General features: G+C 35.4%; 1 protein-coding gene across 1 annotated transcript; it reads left to right on the top strand.

The window, feature by feature from the left end:
* Positions 1–1,826: 1,826 nt before the first annotated feature.
* LOC111084442 (mucin-17-like) lies at positions 1,827–7,613 on the top strand. Its single transcript, XM_022381153.1, has 2 exons — positions 1,827–2,102; positions 2,149–7,613. The coding sequence occupies exon 2, from the start codon at positions 4,903–4,905 to the stop codon at positions 6,007–6,009; it is 1,107 nt and encodes a 368-aa protein (XP_022236861.1). The 5' UTR covers positions 1,827–2,102; positions 2,149–4,902; the 3' UTR covers positions 6,010–7,613.
* The last annotated feature ends 6,161 nt before the right edge of the window (positions 7,614–13,774 follow it).

Below are 13,774 nucleotides of genomic sequence, written 5' to 3'. Positions count from 1 at the left end.
GTTGAAGTTTCTAACGGAACACTGAGGTCACCATTTGAAGTTTCTACAGCGTATACTAACGGAAAACTGAGGTCACCAGTTGAAATTTTTACAGCGTATACTAACGGAACATATAAGTTAACAGTTGAAGTTTCTACAGCATAAAATAACTGAACACCTATGTTACCAGTTTAAGTTTCTACAGCGTTTAATTACGGTACACTGATGTTACCAGTTAAAGTTTCTACAGCGTATAATAACGGAACACTGATGTTACCAGTTGAAGTGTATTCAGGGTATACTAAAGGAACACTGATGTCACAAGTTGAAGTTTCTACAGCATAAAATAACTGAACACCTATGTTACCAGTTTAAGTTTCTACAGCGTATAATAACGGAACATTGATGTCGCCAGTTGCAGTTTCTACAGCGTTTAATAACGGAACAATGATGTCTCCAGATGAAATTTCTACAGCATATACTAACGGAACATTGAAGTCGCCATTTGGAGTTTATACTGCTTAGTAAACGCTGTAGAAAATTCAACTCGTTACATCAGAGTTCCGTTATTATACGCTGTAGAAACTGCAACTGGCGACATCAATGTTCCGTTATTATACGCTGTAGAAACTTAAACTGGCGACTTTAACGTTCCGTTAGTAAACACTGTAAAAAATTCAACTGGAGACATCAGTGTTCCGTTATTATACGCTGTAGAAACTTAAACTGGTAACATAAGTGTTCAGTTATTATACGGTGTAGAAATTTCAACTGTTAACTTAAATGTTCCGTTAGTATACGCTTTAGAAACTTCAAGTGGAGACCTCAGTGCTCCGTTAGTATACGCTGTAGAAACTTCAACTGGCGACTTTATTGTTATGTTAGTATACGCTGAAGAAACTTCAACAGGCGAAATCAATGTTCCGTTAGTATACCTTGAAGAAAATTCAACTGGCGACATCATTGTTCCGTCATTAAACGCTGTAGAAAATTCAACTGGCGACATCAGTTTTCCGTTATTATGCGCTGTAGAAACTGCAACTGGCGACATCAATGTTCCGTTATTATACGCTGTAGAAACTTCAACTGGCGACTTCAACGTTTCGTTGGTAAACGCTGTAGAAACTACTACTGGCGACTTTAACGTTCCGTTAGTAAACGCTATAGAAACTTCAACTTGCATCTTCAATGTTCCACTATTATACGCTGCAGAAACTTCAACTTGTGACAACGGTGTTCCATTTTTATACGCTGTAGAAACTTCAACCGGCGACATCAGTGTTCCGTTATTATACGCTGTAGAAACTTCAACTGGTGACATCAGGGATCCGTTACTATCCGCTGTAGAAACGTACACTGGCGACATCAGTATTCCATTATTACACGATGTATAAAATTACACTGGCGACTTCAATGTTCCGTTATTATATGCTGTAAAAACTTCAACTGCTGACATCAGTGTTCCGTTAGTATACGTTGTAGAAACTTCAACTGGAGGCATGAGTGTTCTGTTATTTTACGCTGTAGAAACTTCCATTGGCGACTTTAATAATCCGTTAGTATACGCTGTAGAATCTTCAACTGGTAACATCTGGGTTCCGTTATTATACGCTGTAGAGACTTCAACTGGCGACATCAGTGTTCTGTTAGTATACCCTGTAGAATCTTCAAATAGCGAAATCTGTGTTCCGTTATTATACTCCGTAGAAACTTCAACTGGTGACCTCAGTGTTCCGTTAGTATACGCTGTAGAAACTTCAACTGGTTACATCCGTGTTCCGTTATTATCCGCTGTAGAAAGTTCAACTGGCGACTTCATTACTCGATACAATAACAGAACACTGAAGTATCCAGTTGAAGTTTCTACAGCGTATACTAACAGAACGCTGATGTTACCACTCGAAATTTCTACAAAGTATACAAACGGAACACTCATGTCTCCAGTTGAATGTTCTACAGCGTATACTAACTGAACATTGAAGTTAACAGTTGAAGTTACTACAGTGTATAATAACGGAACACTGATGGCACCAGTTGAAGTTTCTACGGAGTATAATAACGGAACACTGATGTCGTTATTTGAAGTTTCTACAGGGTATACTAACGGAACACTGATGTCGCCAGTTGAAGTTTTTACCGCGTTTAATAACGGAACACTGATGTTACCAGTTGAAAATTCTACAGCGTATACTAACGGAACATTAAAGTCACCAGTTGATGTTTCTACAGCGAATAATAAAGGAACACTAATTTGACGAGTTGTATTTTCTACAGCGTATACTAAGCGAACAGTGATGTCACCAGTTGAAATTTCTACAGTGTATAATAACGGAACACTGATGTTACCAGTTGATGTTTCTAAAGCGGATAGTTAAGGAACACTGATGTGACCAGTTAAGTTTCTACAGCGTATAATAACGGAACATTGATGTTGCCAGTTGAGGTTTCTATAGCGTTTACTAACGGAACACTGATGTCATCAGTTGAAGTTTCCACAGCATATACTAACCGAACACTGATGTCACCAGTTGAAGTTTCCACAGCGTATACTAACGGAACACTGATGTCACCAATTGAGGTTTCTACAGCGTATAATAACGGAACATTGAAGTCGCCAGTGTAATTTTATACATCGTATAATAATGGAATACTGATGTCGCCAGTGTACGTTTCTACAGCGGATAGTAACGGATCCCTGACGTCACCACTTGATGTTTCTGCACCGTATACTAACGAAACACTGTTTTCACCAGTTGAAGTTTCCACAGCGTATACTAACGGAACATTGATGTCACCAGTTGAAGTTTCTACAGCGTATAATAACGGAATACTGATGTCACCAGTTGAAGTTTCTACAGCGCATAATAACGGAACACTCATGTCTCCAGTTGAAGTTTCTACAGCGTATAATAATGGAACATTGATGTCGCCAGTTGAAGTTTCTGCAGCGTATAATAATGGAACATTGAAGTTGCAAGTTGAAGTTTCTATAGCGTTTACTAACGGAACATTAAAGTCGCCAGTAGTAGTTTCTACAGCGTACAATAACAGAACACTGATCTATCCAGTTGACGTTTCTACTGCGTATACTGACAGAACACTGATGTTACCACTCGAAATTTCTAAAAAGTATACAAACGGAACACTCATGTCTCCAGTTGAATGTTCTCCAGCGTTTACTAACCAAACATTAAAGTCACCAGTTGATGTTTCTACAGCGAATAATAAAGGAACACTAATTTGACGAGTTGTATTTTCTACAGCGTATGCTAACGGAACATTGAAGTTAACAGTTGAAGTTACTACAGCGTATAATAACGGAACACTGATGTTACCAGTTGATGTTTCTAAAGCGGATGGTTAAGGAACACTGATGTGACCAGTTAAGTTTCTACAGCGTATAATAACGGAACACTGATGTCACCAGTTGAAGTTTCTACGGAGTATTATAACGGATCACTGATGTCGCTATTTGAAGTTCCTACAGGGTTTACTAACGGAACACTGATGTCGCCATTTGAAGTTTTTACGGCGTTTAGTAACGGAACACTGATGTCACCAGTTGATGTTTCTACAGCGAATAATAAAGAAACACTGATGTCCTCATTGTAAGTTTCTACAGCGTATACTAACGGAATACTGATGTCGCCAGTTAAGGTTTCTACAGCGTAGAATAACGGAACACTGATGTCACCAGTTGAAATTACTACATCGTATAATTACGGAATACTGATGTTCTCAGTGTACTTTTCTATAGCTTATACTAACGGAATACTGATGTGGCCAGTTGATGTTTCTACAGCGTATAATAAAGGAACACTGATGTCCTCAGTGTAAGTTTCTAAAGCGTATACTAACGGAACACTGATGTCACCAGTTGAAGTTTCTACGGAGAATAATAACGGAACACTGATGTCACCAGTTGAAGTTTCTACGGAGTATAATAACGGAACACTGATGTCGCCAGTTAACGATTCTACAGTGTATAATAACGGAACACTGACGTTATTAGTTGAAGATTCTACAGCGTATACTAACGGAACATTAATTTTGCCAGTTCAAGTTTCTACAGCGTATAATAAAGGAACACTGATGTCGCCAGTGTAAGTTTCTACAGCGAATGATAACGGAATACTGATGTCGCCAGTTGAAGTTTCTACAGCGTAGAATAACGGAAGACTGATGTCACCAGTTGAAATTTCTACAGTGTATAATAACGGAACACTGATTTCACCAATTGAAATTTCTACAGCGTACAATAACAGAACACTGATGTCACCAGTTGAAGTTTCTAAAGCGTATAATAACAGAACACTCGTGTCTCCAGTTGAAGTTTCTACAGTGTATACTAACGGAATACTGATGTTACCACTTGAAGTTTCTACAACGTATACTAACTGAACACTGATGTCACCTTATATCTTCATTATCTGTAACCACACTATATCTATATTACCTATAGCCACACTGTTTCTTTATTACCTATAGCCACACTATATCTTCATTTCCTGTACACTGATGTTATCAGTTTAAGTTTCTACAGTGGATAAAAACGGAACACTGATGTCACCAGTTGAAGATTCTACAGGGTATACTAACGGAACATTGATTTCGCCAGTTGACGTTTCTACAGCGTATAATAAAGGAACATTGAAGTCGCCAGATGGAGTTTCTACATCGTATACTAACGGAACATTGAAGTTAACAGTTGAAGTTACTACAGCGTATAATAATAGAACACTGATGTTGTTAGTTGAAGTTTCCACAGCGTATACTAATGGAACACTGATGTCATCAGTTGAAGTTTCTACAGCGTATAATAACGGAATACTTATGTCACCAGTTGAAGTTTCTACAGCGTATAATAACGGAACATTGAAGTCGCAAGTGTAATTTTCAACAGCGTATAATAATGGAATACTGATGTCGCCAGTGTACGTTTCTACAGCGGATACTAATGGAACCCTGATGTCACCAGTTAAAGTTGCTACAGCGTATAATAATGGAACATTGAAGTCGCCAGTAGTAATTTCTACAGCGTATAATAACGAAACACTGATGTCGCCAGTTGAAGTTTCTACAGTAGATAATAACGGAACATTGATTGCGCCAATTGAAGTTTCTACAGCGTATAATAACGGAACCCTGATTTTACCAGTTAAAGTTTCTACAGCGTATAATAAAGGAACATTGAAGTCGCCAGATGGAGTTTCTACATCGTATAATAACGGAACCCTGATTTTACCAGTTAAAGTTTCTACTGCTTATAATAACGGAACACTGATGTTACCAGTTGAAGTTTCTACAGCATATACTATTCGAACCTTGAAGTTAACAGTTGAAGTTACTACAGCGTATAATAATGGAACACTGATGTTGTTAGTTGAAGTTTCTACAGCGTATACTAATGGAACACTGATGTCACCAGTTGAAGTTTCTACAGCGTATAATAACGAAAGACTGATATTACCATTTGAAGTTTCTACAGCGTATAATAACGGAACACTGACGTTACCAGTTGAAATTTCTACAGCATATACTAATGGAACAGTGAAGTCGCCAGTTGATGTTTCTACAGCGTATAATAACGGAACATTGATGTTGCCAGTTGATTTTTCTATAGCATTTACTAACGGAACACTGATGTCACCAGTTGAAGTTTCTACAGCGTATAATAACGGAATATTGATGTCACCAGTTGAAGTTTCTACAGCGTATAATAACGGAACACTCATGTCTCCAGTTGAAGTTTCCACAGCGTGTACTAACGGAACACTGATATCACCAGTTGAATATTCCACAGCGTATACTAACGGAACACTGATGTCACCAGTTGAAGTTTCTACAGAGTATAATAACGGAATACTGATGTCACCAGTTGAAGTTTCTACAGCGTATAATAACGGAACATTGAAGTCGCTATTTGAGTTTTGTACAGCGTTTAATAACGGAACACTGATGCTACCTAATATATTCATTACCTGTAACAGTATATCTTTATTACCTATAGCCTCACTATATCTTCATTAACTGTAGGCACACTACATCTTCATTACCTGTAGTCACACTATATTGTCATTACGTGTAGCTGCACTATTTTTTAATTGCCTGTAACTACAATATATTTTTATTACCTGTAGGAGCACTACATGTTTATACCTGTAGGAGCACTACATGTTTATACCTGTAGGAGCACTACATGTTCATACATGTAGCCACACTATATCTTTTATTATCTGTAACTACACTATATCTTTCATTATCTGCAACCACATTATATCTTCATTACTTGTAGCCACACTACATCTTCTTTACTTGTAGCCACACTATATCCTCATCACCTGTAACCACACTATATCTTTATTATCTGTAGCCACCTTATATCTTCATTACCTATAACCACAATAGATCTTTATTACATATAACCACACTACATCTTCATTACCTGTAGCCACACTATATTTTCATTATCTCTAACCACACTATATCTTCATTACCTGTAGCCACACTATGTCTTCATCTCCTATAGCCACACTACATCTTCTTTACTTGTAGACACACTATATCCTGATCACCTGTAACCAAACTATATCTTTATTATCTGTAACCACACTATATCTTCATTACCTCTAACCACACTATGTCTTCATTACCTGCAACTTAATATATCTTTATTACCAGGAGGCACACTACATGTTCATCACCTATAACCACACTATATCTTCATTACCTGTAGTCACACTATATTTTCAATACCTATAGCCACACTACATCTTCATTATTTGTAACCACACTATATATTCATTACCTGTAACCACACTTTGTCTTCATTACCTGTAACCACACTACATTTTCATTACCTATTGCCACACTATATTTTCAATACCTATAGCCACCCTATATCATCAATACCTATAGCCACACTATATCTTCAATACCTATAGCCATACTACATCTTCATTCTCTGTAACCACACTACATGTTCATTACCTGTAGCCACCTTATATCTTCATTACCTCTAGCCACCTTATATCTTCAATACCTGTAACCACACTATAGCTTTATTACCTATAGCCACACTAGATCTTCATTACTTGTAGCCACACTATATCTTTATTACCTGTAGCCACCTTATATATATTCATTACCTGTAACCACACTATATCTTTTATTATCTGTAACCACACTGTATCTTTATTACCTATAGGCACACTACATCTTCATTCTCCATAACCACACTACATGTTCATTACCCATAGCCACCTTATACCTTCATTACTTTTAACCACGCTTTAATTGTATTACCTATAGCCACAGTATATCTTCATTACCTGTAGCCACACTATATATTCATTAGCTGTAGCCACCTTATATCTTCATTACCTGTAACCACCCTATATCATTATTACCTGTAGCCACCTTACATCTTCAGTACCTGTAACCACACTATATCTTTATTACCTTTCGCTACACTACATCTTCATTACCTGTAACCACACTATATCTTTAATACCTGTAACCACACTATATCTTCATTACCTCTAACCACACGATATCTTCGTTACCTGTAACTAAACTATATCTTTATTACCTGTAGGCACACTACATGTTCATTACCTGTAGTCACACTATATTTTCATTACCTGTAGTCACACTATATTTTCATTACCTGTAGCTACACTATTTCTTCATTCTCCGTAACCACACTACATGCTCATTACCTGTAACCACACTATAATTTCATTACCTATAGCCACGCTATATCTTCATTACCTGTAGCCACACTATGTCTTTGTTACCTGCAACTAAACTATATCTTTATTACCTGTAGGCACACTTCATGTTCATTACCTGTAGCTGCACTATATTTTCATTACCTGTAACCACACTATATATTCATCACCTATAGCCACACTGTATCTTCATCACCTTTAGACACACTACATCTTTATTACCTATAGCCACACTATATTTTCATTTCCAGTAACCACCTTATATCTTCATTACCTCTAACCAAACTATATCTTTATTACCTATAGCCACACTACTTCTTCATTACTTGTAGCCTCACTATATCCTCATCACTTGTAATCACACTATATCTTTATTACCTGTAACACACTATATCTTTATTACCTCTAGGCACACTACATCTTCATTACCTGTATCCACAATATATCTTTATTACCTATGCCACACTATATCTTCATTATTTGTAGCCACCTTATATCTTCATTACCTGTAACCACACTATATCTTTATTACCTGTAGCCACACTACGTCTTCATTACCTGTAGCCACAATATATCTTCATTATCTGTAACCACACTATATCTTCATTACCTGTAGCCACACTATGTCTTCGTTACTTTTAGCCACTCTATATCTTCATTTTTGTGAAGGCTAATTTTCTTATATTAAAATTTAGGTCTTGAGTTTTCGGAGTCTAATTTGTTACTTTATAAATATTTGTCATGTATATTATCAAGCTTCTAATCTCCTGAAATGATAAACAATTGTTCACATGACGCTACATTTATAGTTTCTTAGATAAAGCTCCTGTTTCATCACAGTCCAATATGTTTTAAGCAGATATCATTGCTATATGTAAGTAAAATCACTGACCTAACAAGTATCGCACGTACTGATAAATTTATTAGCAAAACTTCAAGAATTAGACATACTAATATACTATTTACGAAAAGTGCAGACATCTTAGTTTATAAAATACTGACCTACACTGTATAGTAATAATATCTGTGTAATAATATATACTTGTTCTAGCATGTGATTAGTCAAATAGAATAAAACATAAGGGATATTTCCCAAAGTGATTCTAGCTAATATATGCAGGGCCGTAGGAAACGGTAAGGCCAGTCAAGCCCCTTGGTCTAATTACCTTTTTATGGCATGTATAGCTATAACTTATGATTAAAACTTGCTTCTTTTACTTCAACACATTACGTTGTGTGTATGCATTATCTGTAGGTAAAATGGCTCAAGATTCAATCTCATAGTATTAAAAATTGAAACATTTTATGGAGAGCATGTCCCCAGACCCATCTGGAAAAGGCATGCTTTGCATACGTTGTGTGTCACATTGTTTACTTGTGGCAACGGCCTGACCACTCAAAAATTGCTTCCTACGACAATGAATTATGCAACTAAAATCACAGACTTGTCAAGTATCACACATACTGAAACTTTATTACGTAAATTTATCCAAGATTTGTCAAAATAATGTGTATGCATCCTACCTCTGAAGATTTTAAGAACAAATGAAATATGTAAAACAGTTGTGATAACAATAAAAAAGTTCTTAACAAAATATTTCAATTTTGTTGCTGTTATTTTGTTACGATGACAGATCTGGTGTACAAGAAAAGACATATATTTTCTTTCACATTTTTTAAATTCATCACGTTTACTGTATAATGTTTATCGTGGAGGATATGCTTTACAACCAAAATAAGTTGTATGTTCACTATACTTTAAGTCAGTCAGTAAGAAACAATTTATCTATTCTTTGACTTTAGAAAACGTTACAGAGAGCTAAACGTACATTCATGTCATTCTTTTTCTTAAAATTTGAAGGTATATTATGTACATAAGTTATTTTCTGTTTACAAGTTACTTCTTTTTGTTTTCGATCTAGAATCCACATATTTACAGTTTAAAACTGCTATTGTTTATAAGTATAAGCTACCAAAATATTTACATAGTCTAACTTCTTCAAGGTGCAATTATTTAGATATAAAAAAACTTGGAGGGCACTCGGTAGAGCGCTTCCCTCTGTCACGCAGCGTTGATTATATTCCGCCCTCAACAAATACTAAAACATGTCCTATGTCCCTCGTTATCAACGGACACGGAACATTTTTGCCAGGACAAAGAGGAATAATATTTTACATGTTTTCACCAAGTTTCATCAAAATCCGATCACTTTTGACTGCAAAATCCCCATGTTAACAGATAGGGATTTTTTTGGATTTTCTGACTTTGCTTTGACTTTGACCCTCCAAAAACTAATCACTTCTAAGTTGGATCATAGTACAAATATATACCAAGTTTCGTCCAAATCCATTCATACGTTTTCGAGAAATCTTGCTGTCAAACGCACATACAGGGATGCAAACATAACCTCCGTCACATTCAGTAGCGGATCGCCCATCTTATACTTTGGGTTGTGTTCTTTACATTTATCCAAGGGACAAATTCTGCTGATAAACTGAAAGCTCGATAGTTTCTGATATTTAGAAATAACACAAACTGAAACGTATATGGATTATAAAATACTAGATTGTCAAGATTGAATAAACTTTCATACAAGTCTAATACATTTCACTTTGAGTGCAATTCTTGTATACTTTTTGTTCAATTAGACCCATGAATAACATCTATTAACAAATTTTTGACTATTAGATAGGATCTTAGATCAGTTGTTTAGGTTTACAGTTAAACATTAATAACAAACTAGCAAGGTGACTAGGTGACTTATCAAGACAAAAAAGAGACTTTTATTTTCTTGTAAATCATCCATCCAGGCATATAGCATTTCTTAAATTGACACTTCACTTTACTAATACGTTCTTCCACTGTAGTTTCTATTTTCGTTGGCAAAAAGAAACATTTTCAGAGACCTGAGTTCAATGGCAGCCTTGAAGTCTTATTTATGCCAAGACTATCTACATATGTATCCAATGGTCCAAAAGGCGTAGGCAAATACAGTTTCCCTCCTAATTTAATGAGTCAATGTTGTCTAGTAGGGAAGAAACAAATGTTACCACCTTCGGAGTGATTTTGTGATCCTTGATAAAAACTTTTCTTGACGGCAAATAGGTGTAAAACACAGAGCCTCTTTCCGATTCAATGTCTATTTTCATTGGTGAAAAGAAACACTTTACAGGAAGGAACTGTGTTCGACGACATTCTCAATGTCTCACGCAGAGACCATTTGGGTATGTGGCCGAGGGTCCATAAAGCATAGACAAGCACACCAACAGTCACTAACATAATTTCCCTTCTATAGTATGGTAGTCAACCACACGTCTCTCCTATAAATTACTTATGTTCAATCTACGCTAAACGAAAATGTACATAGACTTTCTTGAGTTACAGGAATGTGTGAATTCATACCAATAATACTGATAATATTTCTTTACAAATCTTTCTTTACTGAACCTTTGCTAACAGATTTCCAATGAGAAGAAACATAACAGCATTTCTACTGTACACACTCTGCAATGCACCTCGCTGCCCATGAGGCCTTTTGCCGAGTACCAAAGCTTGTTGAGTTAGCTGGGAATGTAACAAACAAATTCTCAGTGTAAACATTATCTATATAAGTCATTAACGTTGCATCATTTATTAGGTATTTAACTTTAGATGTATTATTCCTACCATGTAAGATGATTTGAGTTTTTACATTTCAAATGTCAATGAAATTGTTATAAGATTTACAAAAATTACTAAAGTTTATTGTAGTAACAGAAATACAATAAAGTCATATCACGTTAACATATGGTTTTCCCAGAAGTTGCAGTCATGAAAACTTATGTTCAAAATGCACAAAAACATTAAATAAGTAATCACAAAAAATGGTGTATTAGGAATACAACTTAGATTTCTGGAATTTTCATCATTGTGCCTTTAGGTCTATCACTTTAGTTATTAAACAATCATAGTAAAGGTTGTGTACAGATTGTTCTACCAACTACACATAACTTAGTCTTACACTTTCAATTGAATTGTAAGTCATAGCCAATGGTATTTGAGTTGGGCCTCTTATGTAGTATTAGTGGGAGTTAGAAATATGTGCAAGATAGTCATTGTAGAGTTTTGAGTTATGCATAAAGAAAGCTCGTTTAGGCTGTACTTTAAAACCATAAAGTCTTAAGAATGTTAATTATATAGTATGTTTTTACTTTAAGTGAATATTCTATAGAAAATCATGATATGGTAAGTGTTGCTACGTCATCTAAATTTTATAATAGTAAAGTGATTGGTTAAACAGTAAGTCATCATTTATTATATTTAGTTGTGGCAAAATGATTTACTACCAAGATTATTAACCAAATGTTAGAATTAGAGATACGAATGAAAACAGATCTACATACACAGAGGGTTAACACAAAAATATGTTTAATTTGTAAAGTCAAACATTTAAAGTAATTAGTGAAACATGCATTATATGTGAATATATACTTCTTAAATGAAAAAGTAAGATTCTAAGTTAAATTATTGTATGGGATAAATATTTAATCTATCCTTTTCAGGACAGAAACATGACTCATGCAACAAGTTATAATAACTGCTTCATTCAAGTAATGGTTTTAATTGTTAAGTAAGTTTTTAAGACGTATGTAGATTAATTATTGAAATGAATTAGAGATATTAATGTTTGCATATATATATATATATGTAAAATGTATGTAATATAATTAAATATATAAGCGAAAGCTATAAACACAAGCTGAGATACCTCACGATGACCCCCTATGGAACTATAGTAACACTATCTTTAGTGGCACTATTCGCCTATTGCACCTTAGTAAGACCACCCACCTTTAGTACCTTGGTAACACAGTCCGTTTCACCCCGCCATTTTCAGAACTATGCAAGATAAATAAGTATAATTGTAAAAAGTGTAGTATGCAAATTAGATATAATATTAATTTTTAAGGCTTTGATTATTACTGAATTAATATAAAGTTGGTGATGTAATCACATATTGAAACATGTTTATATCCATTGATCTAGATCACCACCCTCTGATGGTTCACTCCAAACTTTTTGCAAGCTCATTATAGATGACCTCATCGTCCTATCCCTCTCTACTGGCAACATATCCTTTGATGCCACTTCATGGAATTTTTATTTCTAGCAACATGCCATCTGGTGCCATTTCTTTGATGGCATGTCTGTACCGCTCCCCTATACTGTTACCTGAGACAGCCAATCAGTGTGTGCATCTGAACATCTGTGCTAACTACTGAAGTATGGTGACACTGTGTAAGTCATACAATACAGTCATGCTTATTTAGAATAGTATTATATTATTTTGATTTCAATAAGTTTTATAAAAAGTAAAAGTTTTACTTCGTTAAAAAACAACAAATAAACGTTTGATTTGATATATTCATGTTGAATTGTTCGAGTCTCTCCTTGAATACTGGGTTCGTGATTGAGGGGGCCTTAAAATAATCGAGTAAACATAAGAAATGGATGTTTCAGTGTCTTGATGAAACGATTAGTGGACAACAATAGCAAAACTTTTTTTTTTGCATTTCACTAATTTTAGCCTATACACTTTCTGGCTTAAAACAATTTGATCATAATGACTATCAGATGTGGGTCATCGATCATTATCATATGTTTACTACATGCTTTTATTAATACAGGAATTTTTGAATTTAGTTAGTTTCTATGCACTTTAAGCCTAAATATGTGGTCCTTAATGTTTCGCCCTTTATAGTAGATTATATTTACTCTACCCACTGGGATATTGAGGTACATCCATGTTAAAAGGGTCATTGATTGCAATGTCCTTTGGAGGCTGAGTGGATGATATCTATACCCCTCAATGTAATAAGCTGCAAATTTATTTGCTTATCCATTAAAGGTAGTTCTACACTCACCTATGCAAGTACACACAGTAGCGTTGCTTTGGGCCCGGCATGGTCACGTGGTTAGGGCGCTCGACTCACAATCTGAGAGTAGCGGGTTCGAATTCCCGTCACACCAAACATGTTCGCCCTTTCCACCGTGGGGGCGTTATAATGTGACGGTCAATCCC

Source organism: Limulus polyphemus, unplaced genomic scaffold, assembly GCF_000517525.1.
Source record: "Limulus polyphemus unplaced genomic scaffold, Limulus_polyphemus-2.1.2 Scaffold76795, whole genome shotgun sequence".
Lineage (NCBI taxonomy): Eukaryota > Metazoa > Arthropoda > Merostomata > Xiphosura > Limulidae > Limulus > Limulus polyphemus.
This window is presented reverse-complemented; position numbering and strand designations above follow the sequence as displayed.

Coding starts and splice junctions, on each gene's coding strand:
- LOC111084442 (XM_022381153.1), top strand. CDS start 4,903: ATGTCGCCAGTGTACGTTTCTACAGCGGATACTAATGGAACCCTGATG.